The sequence below is a fragment of the Cibotium barometz genome, chromosome 4 (genome assembly GCF_041138505.1).
Source record: "Cibotium barometz isolate CiBa-2024 chromosome 4, ASM4113850v1, whole genome shotgun sequence".
Taxonomy (NCBI): Eukaryota; Viridiplantae; Streptophyta; class Polypodiopsida; order Cyatheales; family Cibotiaceae; genus Cibotium; species Cibotium barometz.
This window is the reverse complement of record NC_141049.1, coordinates 38527137-38541311: the sequence shown is the minus strand read 5'-3', so window position 1 is coordinate 38541311 and position 14175 is coordinate 38527137. Positions and strand designations below refer to the sequence as shown.

Below are 14175 nucleotides of genomic sequence, written 5' to 3'. Positions count from 1 at the left end.
GAGGGCCCTTTTTTGGGTCCAAATTTTTCCAATGTATACTCGAGTCTCATAGAAAAGTCAATAATGTATTGTGGACTTTATGTGTCTCAGTATCGCATCTTAATGTGATTTCTTTGGGGCCCACATAAATTGACTCACCAATCCAACATAATAGCTCAAATATAGCAATGTGGCCTAGTGATAGTTAGTCATCCTTGCTATGGCTATGACTAAGAGATGGTTCTTACATCAGATAAATGTAAAAAGAATGCATTTTTTACATGGTGACTTACAAGAGAAAGTTTACATGGTGCAACCAACACAATATGAGAATCATGTACATTGAGATTTTGTTTGTAGATTACGCAAAGCCATTACGCTATGGGAATCATGCACACCCAAATTTTGTTTGCAGATTGTGCAAAGCCTCATATGGCTTGAAGAAGCATGCATCTAGAGTATGGTCAAACAACAAGATAGGGGAGTGTCTTGTTACTATAAGATTTTAAATATCGATAGAGGGATTGTGCTAGTGGTTATCTATGTTGATGACTTGATTGTTAAATGTGACAGTGATGATATCGTTTATGAGGTGAGGATGCTTCTTAATAAGAAGTTTAAAATGTAATAGGATGAACTGCAATACTTTTTGGATATAGAGGTGATTAGTCATGTGATGAGATTTGGCTTTTATAGAGACAATATGCCTAGAAGTATGGGGGGATGACATGGTGTAAGCCAATCTCACTGCCATTGAAGCAAAACATGAGGTTGTTTGTAGATATAAGAGATCTCTTGGAGAGCCCTACTATGTATAAGCACATAGTAGGTAGCTTCTCATGACTACCATCCTACTATGTATAGGCACATAGTAGGTAGCTTCTCATGGTTATCATCCTACTAATCGGACTAAATGTCTCCTCATAGTCAATGCCATATGTCTGTGCATATCCCTTGACAATCAATCTTGCCTTATACATGTTAATAGAACCATATGCATTATGCTTCATTGTATATCCCCTTAAATTTGCGATTGCCTTCTTTTTCTTAAATCCCATGTCTCATTAACATCTAACACAATCATCTCTTCATCCATAAATCTTCCCAATGTATTATGTCCAAGTGCCTCCTTAGAACATATGGGCTCTACCTCTTGTATAGCTTTAAACATACATGCATAATGATTATCTCAACTCATCCACCACTAGATATCTGACTCTTGTAGGCCCTTGTACACAGATCATTGTGAGGTGTTCTCAACACTACTTTGGCTATTTGTATACTAGTTGTAACAACATATAGGATTCAAAACTCCGTGGTAAGACACGCCATGCTAGATAATGTGTATAATAATACTCTCACCAAAGTGTGACAAGTGTAGTGAGTATATGTTGTGTTTGTGCTTATCAACGTTTCATGTTGGGATTAATTGTTATGATAGCAATTAATTGGAACAACTAATGTGTTTATGTTTATGAGATAGGTGATGAACAGTGCGTGTGTCGCACATGGAGGATGTTGTCCATATCAATTTGGATTATTATTCTTTTATATGAGTTATTTTGTTGGCCATGTGCCAAATGATTGTACATACTATTTATGTGCGCTTATGCGTGGCGTTGCTATTTTACTAGCTCATGTATTAGAGGAATTCTCGTTATTTTACACTTAGTGTGTGAATAAGCTTTAGTGCTTGAGTTATTTTTGTAAAAGTGAAAAAGCAAGCTCTATTTTTGTATGTACAACTATTATTAGCTTCTTGGGCTATATATTGAATAAAATTCTCAAAATAGTCATATCGTGAAAGTGGAGTTGCATACATGAGAGAGGAGATTGCACCCAATAGTGTGTCGATGGTGATGTTTACTTTATCTCATGTTTTTATATTATACTTTAATCATGTCAATTTGATTCAAGTCTATGCTTTGTTTCTTGATGTGTATATGAGTTTGATTAATTATTCAAGAAGTACATGAGATTCTGTGGACAGATAGCTTAAAGAAGACACAGTTATGGTGCCTAATAGTTAGGAGTCTCTGAGGAGGAGGTATGATATTCCCTAGGTATGAGGATTTACTTGATCTTGAAAAGGATGGAGAGTATGTTATAGCTATCAGATATTTGTGTCAACAATTTCATGTTTACAATTCCATGAGAATTTGAAGGATTGAATGATGGTTAGCATTCTTCAAGGACCTATAAAGGTTCTGTTTTTTATCTTGTTTCATGGTCATATGTTAGACGAACATCAACTTCAGTTGAGATAGTTCCTTGATACATGGCTATGTGGATTTGATAGACAGGTATATGCCTGATTTCGAAGACAGTGATGGAGATAGCTAGTTTCTCCTTTATTTATTGGAAATGTTCTAATTGGGGGGGAATGTTATGTACCTAGTACTAACCCTCAGAGTTAGGGACTAATCCAACAGGGTTAGGGGAGCCCTGGGATTAGGGAAAGCAAGCTTGGATGGGTGGCTAAGGTTCAATATTAATAAATCTAAGGTTATTTGCTATTTATAACTGGACTATTATTTCTAGTAGCAATAAGCACTATATGAGTCTTGGGTTATTATTGATTCATTGTGGTCTGGACCTAGACCAAGAGGCTTACTCTTGCCTTGTATGTGACAGATCATAAGCAGTCTTGCCGAAGGTCCCTTAGAACAGGCTCTGGGATGCCAGGGATGACTAGCTTGGCCTATGGGAGTGAAACCTTAGCCCCTAGCTCGGGGGAGGTTTGTGGACACAAACCTACGATTAGGTGGTAATTGTACCAAGGTGAAAGGTGGTGAATATGATCTGACAAGTAAATGCACATAAGCGCCGTGAACGATCGAGTGTGGCTAGCCATCACGCGAGGTCAAAAGTCAAAGAGGGGTGCAGAGTTATGGCTAGTGGCTAGGGACTCATGTTTGTACGTGGGGGATCCCAAGGAGAACCAAGGTCAAGTGAATCAAGTCACCCTGTGAGAATTGGGACTTAGGCTTGGACAAAAAAAGAAGGTCCAATGGATTTCATTATGAACTTGCCATGGACCCAACAGGGTAATGATGCAATTTGGACAATTGTGGATAGGTTTAGCAAGCAAGCTCACTTCTTGCTGGTCAAAAAGACCATTAAAGCTGAGCATATGGTTAAAATATATCTTGCACAAGTGGTCAAGCATCATGGAATGCTGAAGTCCATTGTGGGAGATAGAGATCCCAGGACTACAAGTCTCTTTTGGCGGGCCTTATTTGATAACATGGGCACCAAATTGGACTTCTTATCAACTTATCACCTTCAAATAGATGAGCAAAGTGAGATTGCAAATTCAGTCGTGTTGGATCTCTTAAAATGTTATGTGGCGGATCAGAAGTCGGGAGAAGTACTAACGACAACACTGTGTATGGGAAAGGCCTCGTTTGAGATTGTTTATGGTAAGGTGGTTTTGCCACCCATCCTTCGCACAAAGGATGAGATATTTGTAGCTGATGAGTATGTAAGAGACTTGGATATTGCTTTTGCTTAGGTGCGGACAGCCATTGCAAGGTCATAAGACAAGCATAAAAAGGCTGCTGACAAGCATAGAAGGCAATTGGATGTTAAAGAGAATGATTGGGTATTGCTGAAATTTAATAAAGCAAGACTTGCAAAGAGGCCTAGCAAAGAGGGTGCATATCCTAAGCTTGCAATCAGGTACTGTGGGCCTTTTCGAGTGATCGAGAAGATCAATGGAGTGGCTTTAAGATTGGCATTACCTAGTCATTGGTGCTTTTCATGTGAGTCTCCTTTGCAAGTATGTAGGGCCGGAGCCAAGTGAAACGGTCATTGAGGATCCAACACAAGTGGATGAGCTTGAGAAGATCTTGTAGCCAGAGCAGATTGTGTATCCCAAGGAACGCAAGCTTGTTTTGCAGGCAAAGTTGTCAGGCGTTACCTTGTGAAGTTTAAGAACTATCTTCCCATCGATGCTAAATGGGTAGATGAAGACAAAGATTGCCCGCACGTGCTTCAAACATATTTGGATGCTTTTCAGTTACGGACAACTGTTTAGAAGCCAAGGAAGATGTCACCATTTGGCCACCCAATTGGTCCACCTCGACTTTTTCATCATGTATATACATTGGACTAATGTCCATGGCAGTTGTATATGCCGAGAATTGATGCCACTCATGTGATACTGTGGACTTGGCTTTGCGTTGGGACTTGTGCCTCTGTGTACATGCCCGAAAATGCCCTGGTGGATTGGTGTTTCATTCTTGCTATAATTTTCTCGTCTTTTTATTGAAAACCCTAATTTCAACCCTCCTTTCTCAAGTTGAACCATAGGGGAAGCCTTTCTAGGGTTTCCTTCATCCTCTTGAAGACTTTTGTTGCAAAGAATTGCGATAAATCGAAGATTTCAACACTCCAAGCACTTCCATCGCGAAGACTTCCGCTGTCATCGACTCTACTTGCAATTGGTAAGCTTTTTTGCCTAAATATGGAAGCAAAAGTAGCAGAAGGGAGAAACCAGATTACAAGATCACATACCCTGTGTAGTGTTCTCTTGTCCTACGTGCTCTCTTGCAGATTGTTGCTACCATGTGTTGGTGGAACAATAGAGAGCAGATGGTAGGGAACATGGGCACTTGAGAGGGTAGTGTGAGTTGCAAGTCTACACCGACAACCACTTGTTTGCAATACTGTATTCATATGCATTGGTATGAAAATCTAGTCAAAAATGCCCATGACACTATGTACTTGATTCTCCCAAGATCAATATACTTTATTTGAGGGAGGGGCCGACTGTTCCGACTCATTGTGTGTCTCTTAACAATTCAACAAATTACTTCTTGTATTGAGCGTGTGTCCATCAAATCTTAGTGTATTTAAGTGTATTGATTAGCATATAAAGTTCAAGAATTGATATGTTATGGTGGAAAAAGAGTCTGGATTGCAGGTGAAGACTATTCGGGCAGACAAAGTAGAGGAGTTTTCTTCTAATGCTTTTGTGCGGAGCATGGCATCAAGTGGGAGCTGGCCAATACATGATCGCCTTCAGAGAATGGAGTGTTGAGCATAAGAACAGGGCTGTGGTGGAGATGGCGAGAACGATGTTGGAGCATCGTGATCTTCCTCTTTGGAGAGAGACTATGGCTACGACTGTCCATATCCTCAACCGATCTCTAAGGACTTCAGTGCCTAAGATGACTCCATTTGAGGCTTATTTTGGCAAGAAACTAGATGTCTTCCATTTCCATGTTTTTGGTAGTGATGCCTATGTTCACATACTGAAGAAGTAGAGGGGGAAGCTTGACTCAAAGTCCTAGAAGCTTGTTTTTGTGGGATATAACTCTCTTTCCAAAGGCAACAGGTTATATGACCCAGAGCGGGATGAGGTTGTTGTCAGCAGAGATATTGTCTTTGATGAGCATGTTCCAGCTTCCACTGTTGAGGAGCCACCACTTCTTGGAGAACCAGATGAGTATGAGGATGATTCCCAAGCTATTATTCCAGCTAGCCAGCCTCAGTCAGTTGTAGAGGTTGAGCCCGAGGTTGGAGATAGCAGCATGAGGCTCCGCGTTATGTTTAGGTACCAAAGTGGCTGTTGGATACCATTCGGGAGTCGGGTGTTACGGACTATCCCTCTGACTGGACCACACAGGATGGACCTTGAAGATCGCATAGAGTTCGTGATAAAAGTCAATCAGAGGAGCTTTCATAGGTGAACTATGTATTGATATCTCGTATCATTCGGGACAAAGAGCCTACTTCACTTAAGGAAGCTCTTTCCCAGAGACTTGAAGCTATAGAGAAGAATAGAACTAGGGAGTTTGTTTTGAGGCCGTCAAAACGGTCAATCATTGGTGTCAAGTGGGTCTACAAGACCAAGTATACTTACGATGGGTCCGTGGACAAGCACAAGGCCAGACTTATGGCTAAGGGCTATGCTTAGCGGCCTGGCCTCGACTATGAGGACACTTTTGCATCGACAGCTAGGATAACCACGATTCGGATAGTTCTTGCCCTTGCTTCTTCTCAACAGGTGTATGAGATGGATGTGAAATCTGCGTTCCTGAATGGTGACTTTTAGGAGGATGTGTATGTTGAGCAACCTCCAGGCTTTAAGGTTCCAGGATCAAAAGGTATGGTTTACAGGTTACAGAAGGCCTTGTATGTTCTTAAACAAGCTCCCGGGGCTTGGAACCAGAAGATTGATTCTTTCTTTCTGAGAAAGGGTTTCTAGAGATCAGTTACAGATCCAAACTTGTATCTCTTTCGAGAACGTGGTATGGTCACCTTGATTATCCTCTATGTGGATGATCTTATTCTCACTTGCAATTATGTGGATCACATAATTGGACGAAGGCTACCTTGTCAGAGGAGTTTGAGATGACGGATTTAGGCATACTTCATTTCTTTTTGGGATTGGAGAATTGGCAGACCTAGAGGGGGTTCTTTGTTTCTCAGCAACGGTATGTTCATGAGTTGCTGGAGGCCTTTGGGATGGAGAACTGCAAGCCTATTTCATCTCTAATGGACCGAAATACAAAACTTATTGTACATGATCCTTGTGAGCAAGTTGATTCCTCCTTGTATTGGAAGCTTGTCGGCTCATTGATTTGGTTGTTGAACACTAGATTGGACTTGAGGTTTCCAGTGGGGTTGTTGAGCTCATTTATCAAGACACCTTTGAAGACTTATTGGGACGCAGGATTGCGGATTTTGCGATATCTACGTGGTACTAAGGATCCTGGACTCTTTTATAACACTTGAGGGGAAACGAAGGACCGAGTCAATCTCTGAGGTTGGAGTGACTCTGATTGGGGAGGAGATCCAGACACGAGGAGATCTACTTCAGGATACGGCTTTACCCTTGGCTCAAGAGCGATTTCTTGGAGCACCAAGAGGCAGCCTACTATTGCCTTGTCTTCCAGTAAGACAGGGTATCGAGCTACTTGTGTTTCTTGCGAGGTGGTGTGGCTGTCGACGTTACTTGGCGAGATTGGGTTTCCACAAAAGGAACCCATGGTCATCTAGTGCGACAACTAGAGACGTACAGCTATTGCTCGAAACCTGGTCTTCCATGCTCGGACCAAGTAAATAGAGATACAATATCACTTTGTCGTGAGAAGATTTTGGCTGGTGACATCTTGCTTATCTTTTGTTCGATAGAGGACAGTGCGACAGACCACTTCACGAAGCCTCTACCTCAGCAGATGCTCTGTCAGCACTCCAACTCATTGGGGTTGGTTCCACATCCAAGAGTTGAGAGGGGGTGTTAGCAGTCATTTGGTGTGCCTGCCCGTGTATGAGTTTTCTTCATTTTTCCCATTGTCCATTTTCCTAGTTGTGGGGATGCTATTTTTCCCGGTCAGCCTGTAGGTGTGGCTGGTTAAGTGGAGCGCATAATTTTTTCTGCTGGCCGATTTGATTTGTTGCTAGTCGACTTGATTATTAGCTGGCCGACTTGATTTGTTTTGCTGGCCGACTAGATATTATCCAATCGTGGGCTTGTCCAGGGACTGTTGGCCTGTTTCATACTAGTTGACCAGCAGCCCCTAGGCAAGTAAACGGACGTAAACGCTCGTTGACGACCGAGCGTGGTTAGCCAGCATGTGAGGTCAAAAGTCAACAAAGAGGGGTGCAGAGTTAAGTGGCTAGCGGGACTCACGTTTGCGCTTGGGGGATCCAAAGGAGGACCACGGTCAAGTGGATCAAGTCACCGCATGAATTGGGACTTGGGCTTGGACAAAATAAGGTCCTCATGGGGATAAAAGTTGGGTGGAAGAAAGAAAACTTGCCAAGGAATATTTTATTTTCGGGGTCTTCACTTCGCAAGATTACAGGACTGGCACCGCCTTGGAAAAGAGTTGTTATAGTAAGCTTGTCTACACCCCTTTTACTTGGTTTCTCTAACCTTATTTATGCATGTAAATTAGGTTGAATCCTGAGGGGTTTACACTAGTGGTAGCCACGTAGCCACTTGCAAAAGGGCCACGAGAGCTAGCCTACTAGAGAAAAGTAGCACCAAGGTTCCTACACAAAGGTTGGCCCCCTATCAAAGGATTATATGGTATAGAAAGAAAAATTTGGCGTGGCTCCCAATCCCTATGAAGATTTCATGGCTGTACATCTATAGGTAGGTAGAGCCATCAGCATTTGCATGGTTGGTCAAGATGCTCAAGCATAGTGGTCCACAGTGTTACAAGCGGAAGCTCTGGGAGTCTTCTTTCAGCCCTAAACACCAGAGTAGAGAGAGAGAGATAGCTGGAAATTCAGTATATCATATGGTACAAAAGGGTACATGAATCCTTGTAGCCATGGGCAGCCTTCTGGAAAAGGTAGAAAACCCTAACTCTAGTCCTATATCTAGACCCACACCCAAGAGGGAGTGAATGAAGAAAAAGATGAGCAACTATGCCTTAAATAGGCTGGAAAATCACTGATGGACTGGCCTGGCCGACTGCTGGTCGGCCAGGTCCAAGTCCAAAATCCATGTGATATGCAGCCGACACGTTCCTTAGTCTATTCTTATGCTGGCCGACAGAAACACCACCTCTTCCATCAGATAATCTCCTGCCAAAACAGCATTACATGCTCCTAAATTCTAGTTCTAGTGAGTCTTTATCATGTTGCCTCTTCAGGACTAGCTTTGAAGTATGCCTGTGCATGTCTTGCACATGACATACAGCTCGCACCTACATACATGGATAGAGGAGAAAATTCAAGGAACGAGGAGGGGTTGTTCCATTTTACAAGTTGTTACGTCGGATTTCTCTTTCTATGATATTATCGGTGGCATCTGTGATGATGACTATACCAGCCTTATCAAAGTGAACCTTCAAGTATCAGTTATGGCCACAACTATAGATTCCTCTTGATGTCCAGCATATAAAGGACATCAAACAACTTCTTAGTATTACCATTGCTAAAAACAAAAGAAATTATACCTGACCATGACTGGGCATTCAACATCATTCTCTCCCGCTACCAGAATGGACTCCCCAATAAGCTTGAGAGAGCTATATCAACCCCGGATGCTCCACTATCGATAATCCATGAACCATCGGATGGTAAGGAATGAATAGATCTCTTCCATTGCCACAAATTCCTCAATACCTCCAATTCTACTTCAACGTTGTTCTTGGACTCCTTCAAAGGTTTCAAAGTGTCATTCTTCTCATCTATTTCTTTCCATCTACATGATTTGACCACATGAATAGACTTGTCACAATAGAAACACTTTGCCCTTGATTTCTTCTTCTCATAAGCATTGGGATCCTTCCCCTTGCCTTCTTTGTAATTGCGGAGAATGTAGCGTCACTACCATCTCTAGCCTCCTCTTACACAACCATAGTGCTAAACTCCTCAAAAGTAAGAGGTGGGTAGCGCACCTTTGTGTTTAGTGAGGCCACCAAACTATCGTACTTCAAGGATAAAACTCTAATGCACTTGTACGCACTTGTATGCCAGTTCTTCACTGATCTTAGTGATTCCCTCCGCCGCCATTTGATCTTGCAGATTCTTTATCTGCGATATGAATTGCTCTGTTGCTTCTCCTTTAGAATGACTTTCTACTGCAGGCTGATTCTCAAGGTTTTGAATCCTTGTTTGATTCCTCGTCTCATACTGGTCCTTAAGAACTTTGTCATGCTTCAAAAGCTGTGGTAGTATGTTAAATCAAGGTCATCACTGAATCAGTGCTGCTGGTGACGATGGCACATAGCGTATTTGCATTCCTTCACCTCCACGCCAAAGCAAGACCAGGATCAAGCGGTATGATTTGTAGTGGATCTGGAGGAGGAGCCGGCAAGTCAAAATATGTCTTAGAAAGTCATAGTAGTTTTCGTGCCCCACTCCTAACTACATCCACCATGGCTTTATTGTTCACAGTAATGGATAGAACTCAATACAAGTCCATGAATCAGCTATTACTTCCTTCATGTTCATTATGTGAATCAGCCTTGCGGCATTAAGACAGCATACACCCATAAGCTATGGCCAACTTCTACAAATAGCCACACACATCATCCTTTGCCTCTTTCAGAACCACACCCACAAATATATGTTGGTGGAGGATATCCTTTCTTGCACACTTAGCGCATCTGCTGTAGCAAGTGATACAAATGTTTTCTTTGTGGGTGCTTGTGATCTCCCATGGTAAATGAGTGCACTTCCTGCTCATGCTCAATCCAGCTCTGGGTAGGATTTTTCCATGCACCTTCTTTCAGCCTAGCTTTTTCCACCTCGGCTGCATACTCCTGTAGCCCAGCATCAGCATAGATGTTTGACATCAAAACATATGCAGTAGCATGCTTGGGCTGCAGAGTCACTGCATGACCGAAAGCTTGTTTCGCCAGCTCGATATTGCCATGTGTACGACATGCACCTAGTAGAAACAACCAAATGTTTAGATTGGCCTGCATCTGCCTTCTCCCCAGCATGTTTTCTATCCTCTTGAAGTTTCCTGCACGTGCAAGGAGGTCTATCATAATGCTGTAATGCTGCAAGTCTGGAGTTATGCCATAATCTCTGCTCATAGATTCAAAGTACTCAAGGCCTTTGGCAACAAGGCCAGTATGTGTGCAGGCTGAGAGAAGTGACGTGAATGCTACTTCATCAGCCTTCATACCTGCTATTTTTAAGTTTTCAAACATGTAGAAGGTTGCTATAGAATTTCCTTCTCCTGCGTGACCAGCAATACATGCATTCCATGATGCGCTATCAGGCTCAGAAAGTTCACCAAAGAACACCTGTGCATCTATCATTCTTGCACAATTACCATATGCATAAATTAAAGTAGCTGCAACAGGCAGAATCAAATCATACTTAGTTGAGACAATCTCAAAATGAAGCTGTTTACACATCTCCAAGTTTCCTGTTTCACTACAAGCAAGCAGAGCACAGATGAGCGTGACATCATCCAGAGCCACATGCTCCTCTTGCATCTGTCTATACAAGAATAAAGCCTTCTCTCCTTGGCCCTGCTCAACATATGCTGTGAGCATTGCATTCCATGACACCACATCGCGATGGGACAATGCACCAAACACGTCCTCTGTGTCTACTATGGCCCCACACTTGGCATAAATACTTAAGAGGGCGGTAGCGACAAAGACGCTTGATGTAAAGTCATTCATGCAGAGATCAGCATGTAATGCCTGTAAAATTTCCAAAGACATGACTTTTGTCAATTTGCCTTCAACCAAAGAAGCCTCTTCCTTCTCTGCAAGGGTGCCACATGCCTGAAGGGCAATCACAAACGTCAATTGCTCTGGCTTCACTGCTTCCTCCTGCATTTGTATGTATAAAAGTAAAGCCTTCTCTCCTTGGCCCTGTTCAATGTATGCTGAGAGCATTGCATTCCATGTCACAACATTACGTTGCGTCAACATACTAAACATGTTCTCTGCTTCTAATATAGTACCGCATTTGCCATACACACTCACAAGGGCTGTACCAACGAAGATATCCCGTGCATAGGCCTTCGTGCAGGCATCTGCATGCAATGCCTGTGCAATTTCCAGAGATGTCATTACTGATGGTTGCCCTTCCACAACAAACGCATGTTTCTTCTCTGCAAGGATGCCACATGCCTGAAGGGCAAAGACCAGTGCATACTGGTCTGGACTCAAGCCTTCCTGTTGCATCTGTCTGTACAACTGTAAAGCCTTCTCTCCTTGTCCTTGTTCAACGTAAGCTGAGAGCATTGTAGTCCATGACACAATGTTTCGTTGAGACAGTGCACAGAAGACATCCTCTGCTTCAATAACAGCCCCACACTTGCCATACATACTCACAAGGGTGTTGCCAACAAAGATGATGGATGTGAGACCTTTCTTGCAGGCATATGCATGTAATTGCTTGCCATGTTTCAGATCTGGTATGCTGCCACAAGCCTTGAAAAGGCTGACAAAGGTATAACTGTCTGGCTCCATGCCGTCCTCCTGCATACATTGATGAATTTTGAGGGCTTCCTGGGCACGTCCACACTCCACATAAGCAGCAATCATGGCCGTCCATGAGAATACAGTACGGTGAGGCAATGTGCTAGATATCTCACGAGCATCGTCAACTGCACCACATTTTGCAAGCGTCATGACCAAGTAGTCACCCAGGAAGCTGGTCAGCGGAGCCATATGCAGGGTAAGGTGAGCATGGATTTGCTTGGCTTGAGAGAGGGCTTTCCACTTGATGCAAGCCTGCAGGAGGGAGAGATAGGTGTTCGTAGGTGGGGGGGTACGCATGCGAAAGAGGGCATCCAGAGCTCTGTCTAGCTGCCCTTCCTGGCAGGGACTCAGATGAACAAGCTTAACGGTACCATCATCAAAACTATGTAAACCCCCTCCCTCCCTGAAGGAGTGAGAAGAGAATGCAGAATAGCCCTGCTCTTCCTCCTGCTGTTGCTGTGGGGGGGATCCATCATCACCATCACCATCATCATCATCATCATCATCACAATTACTGTTGTCATCATCGTGGAGTGTGTGCGGGCGGGTATCCACCCATACGAGTTCCTGTTGATGGTTGTGCAACCCCCACGTGGACCCTTTCGAGCTGAATTGCGTTTCCCAAGAATTCGTATTGTGGCTCTGCATGCTGTCTCCCCAGCAATGAGTGGGGATTGAAAAGAGATTCTCGTTCTGCCCTCTTCTTCCTTCTCGTTGTGGTTGTGGTCGGGAAGCTACTGCTGCTACTGATATCCTTCGTAATAGTAGCGTACCTCTTGCGCCTCTGAGTCGAGCAGGAAGAGCCATTTCCTCGTACAGCCATAGCTTGTTGGGTTGCTGTGCGCACCGATAATGGTGGCTGTTTTGAGCACCCTGTGAAATTAAAAAAACTGCAAACTACAATTGACCCGCAAGGTTCTCATTTTTAAATTATTTTCAGACATTTCAAAAAAATGTTGTAATTTGGCGAGAAACTTTACATTTTTCTAAGAAAAACCTGCAAAATCTTGAATTCATAATTTTTTTTCTTTTAAAAAACTTTATATTTATATTATGATGTTTACATCTCATTAAATTTTTCCTTGTTTTTTTTAAGGTCTTATTCTATTCCTAGTCACACATGGGAATTTCATCCGACACACACACACACACACACACCCCCCATACTACTCACCAGACCCCTCAATATTACAAAGGTCCAAATATTGGCCACTTTGTAGGTAGTGGACAAGCCGCAAGATGAACCCCACAAGTTAATCGCTTGGCCCATTGGAGTTAACACCTTACACAGCTCGGCGTCGCAAGTTGAGTTATGATCTTTAATGTCCATGACAACCATCATCCCTGATCCAGAGCGTAAGCTTGAAGGGCAAGCATTGCACACTATTGTCGCTGCTGCAAGATCGCTGAAGAGGAAGGTGGAAGCAAGCACCATGACGATCGAACGATGATGGCCTAATGTGTACGGCTGGCAGCCTACGTGCCCACCTACACACGAACACACCCTTAGGATAAGGTGTCCCCAAAGAGGATTTAAACCCAAGACCTCCCGTAGAAAGTCCGAAGTCTTATCCACTAGGCTATCACCTTGGGGACATTTTTTCCTTGTTTTTGAAGTCGCAATAAGTATCACAATGGGTTGATGAAAATGTTGAGTGAACGTTCCTCTCTTAAGAAGGACCACCCTTTCGAAAGGATAAAGCTCTCTCCAAGTCTAGGTCCAAGTTCCGTTCTTTTGCCACATCGTGTGGCGTATAATAGCACTGCCTCAAGAGGACTAGTATAGCCTTATTCAACTAATTGTACTAGTCATTACCATGTTGCACTATAGATGCATCCTCGTGATCATTGAAAATTACTTAATTCCATGGTAAGGTCTAAACTTTGATCTAGAAAATGTTACTAGCATGGCCCCAAATACATATACCAATAATACATTGAGTCATCAATATTGGGTGGTCTCACCCACCATATCAACTCGTCCACATGGTACAATGTTCACCCAGGCGTCCCCGAAATAACCATATGTGATTAAGGCAGTCAGCAAGATACTCTCAAAATCATACAAAAAACTCATGGACTTCCCTTGAATCTCAGGACTTCAATCCCACATAGCCAATTCACCCACTTAAACCAAACCCAAATACCTCCACATGTCAGCCATCCTCCTCATCTATTCCTTTTCGAATTTTTGCATTATAGCGCTTTAGCTCCACCCCTACATTCTAGTGCTACTTCTCCAATCTACTAGCAGTCTAGCAATCTGCATTGGTAC

General features: G+C 43.0%; 1 protein-coding gene across 1 annotated transcript; it reads right to left on the bottom strand.

The window, feature by feature from the left end:
• Window positions 1–8845: 8845 nt before the first annotated feature.
• On the bottom strand, window positions 8846–12785 carry LOC147639231 (pentatricopeptide repeat-containing protein At3g13880-like). The gene has a single exon (XM_086788620.1). It carries the CDS (start codon window positions 12705–12707, stop codon window positions 10047–10049), a length of 2661 nt encoding a protein of 886 aa, XP_086644746.1. The 5' UTR covers window positions 12708–12785; the 3' UTR covers window positions 8846–10046.
• Window positions 12786–14175: the final 1390 nt, after the last annotated feature.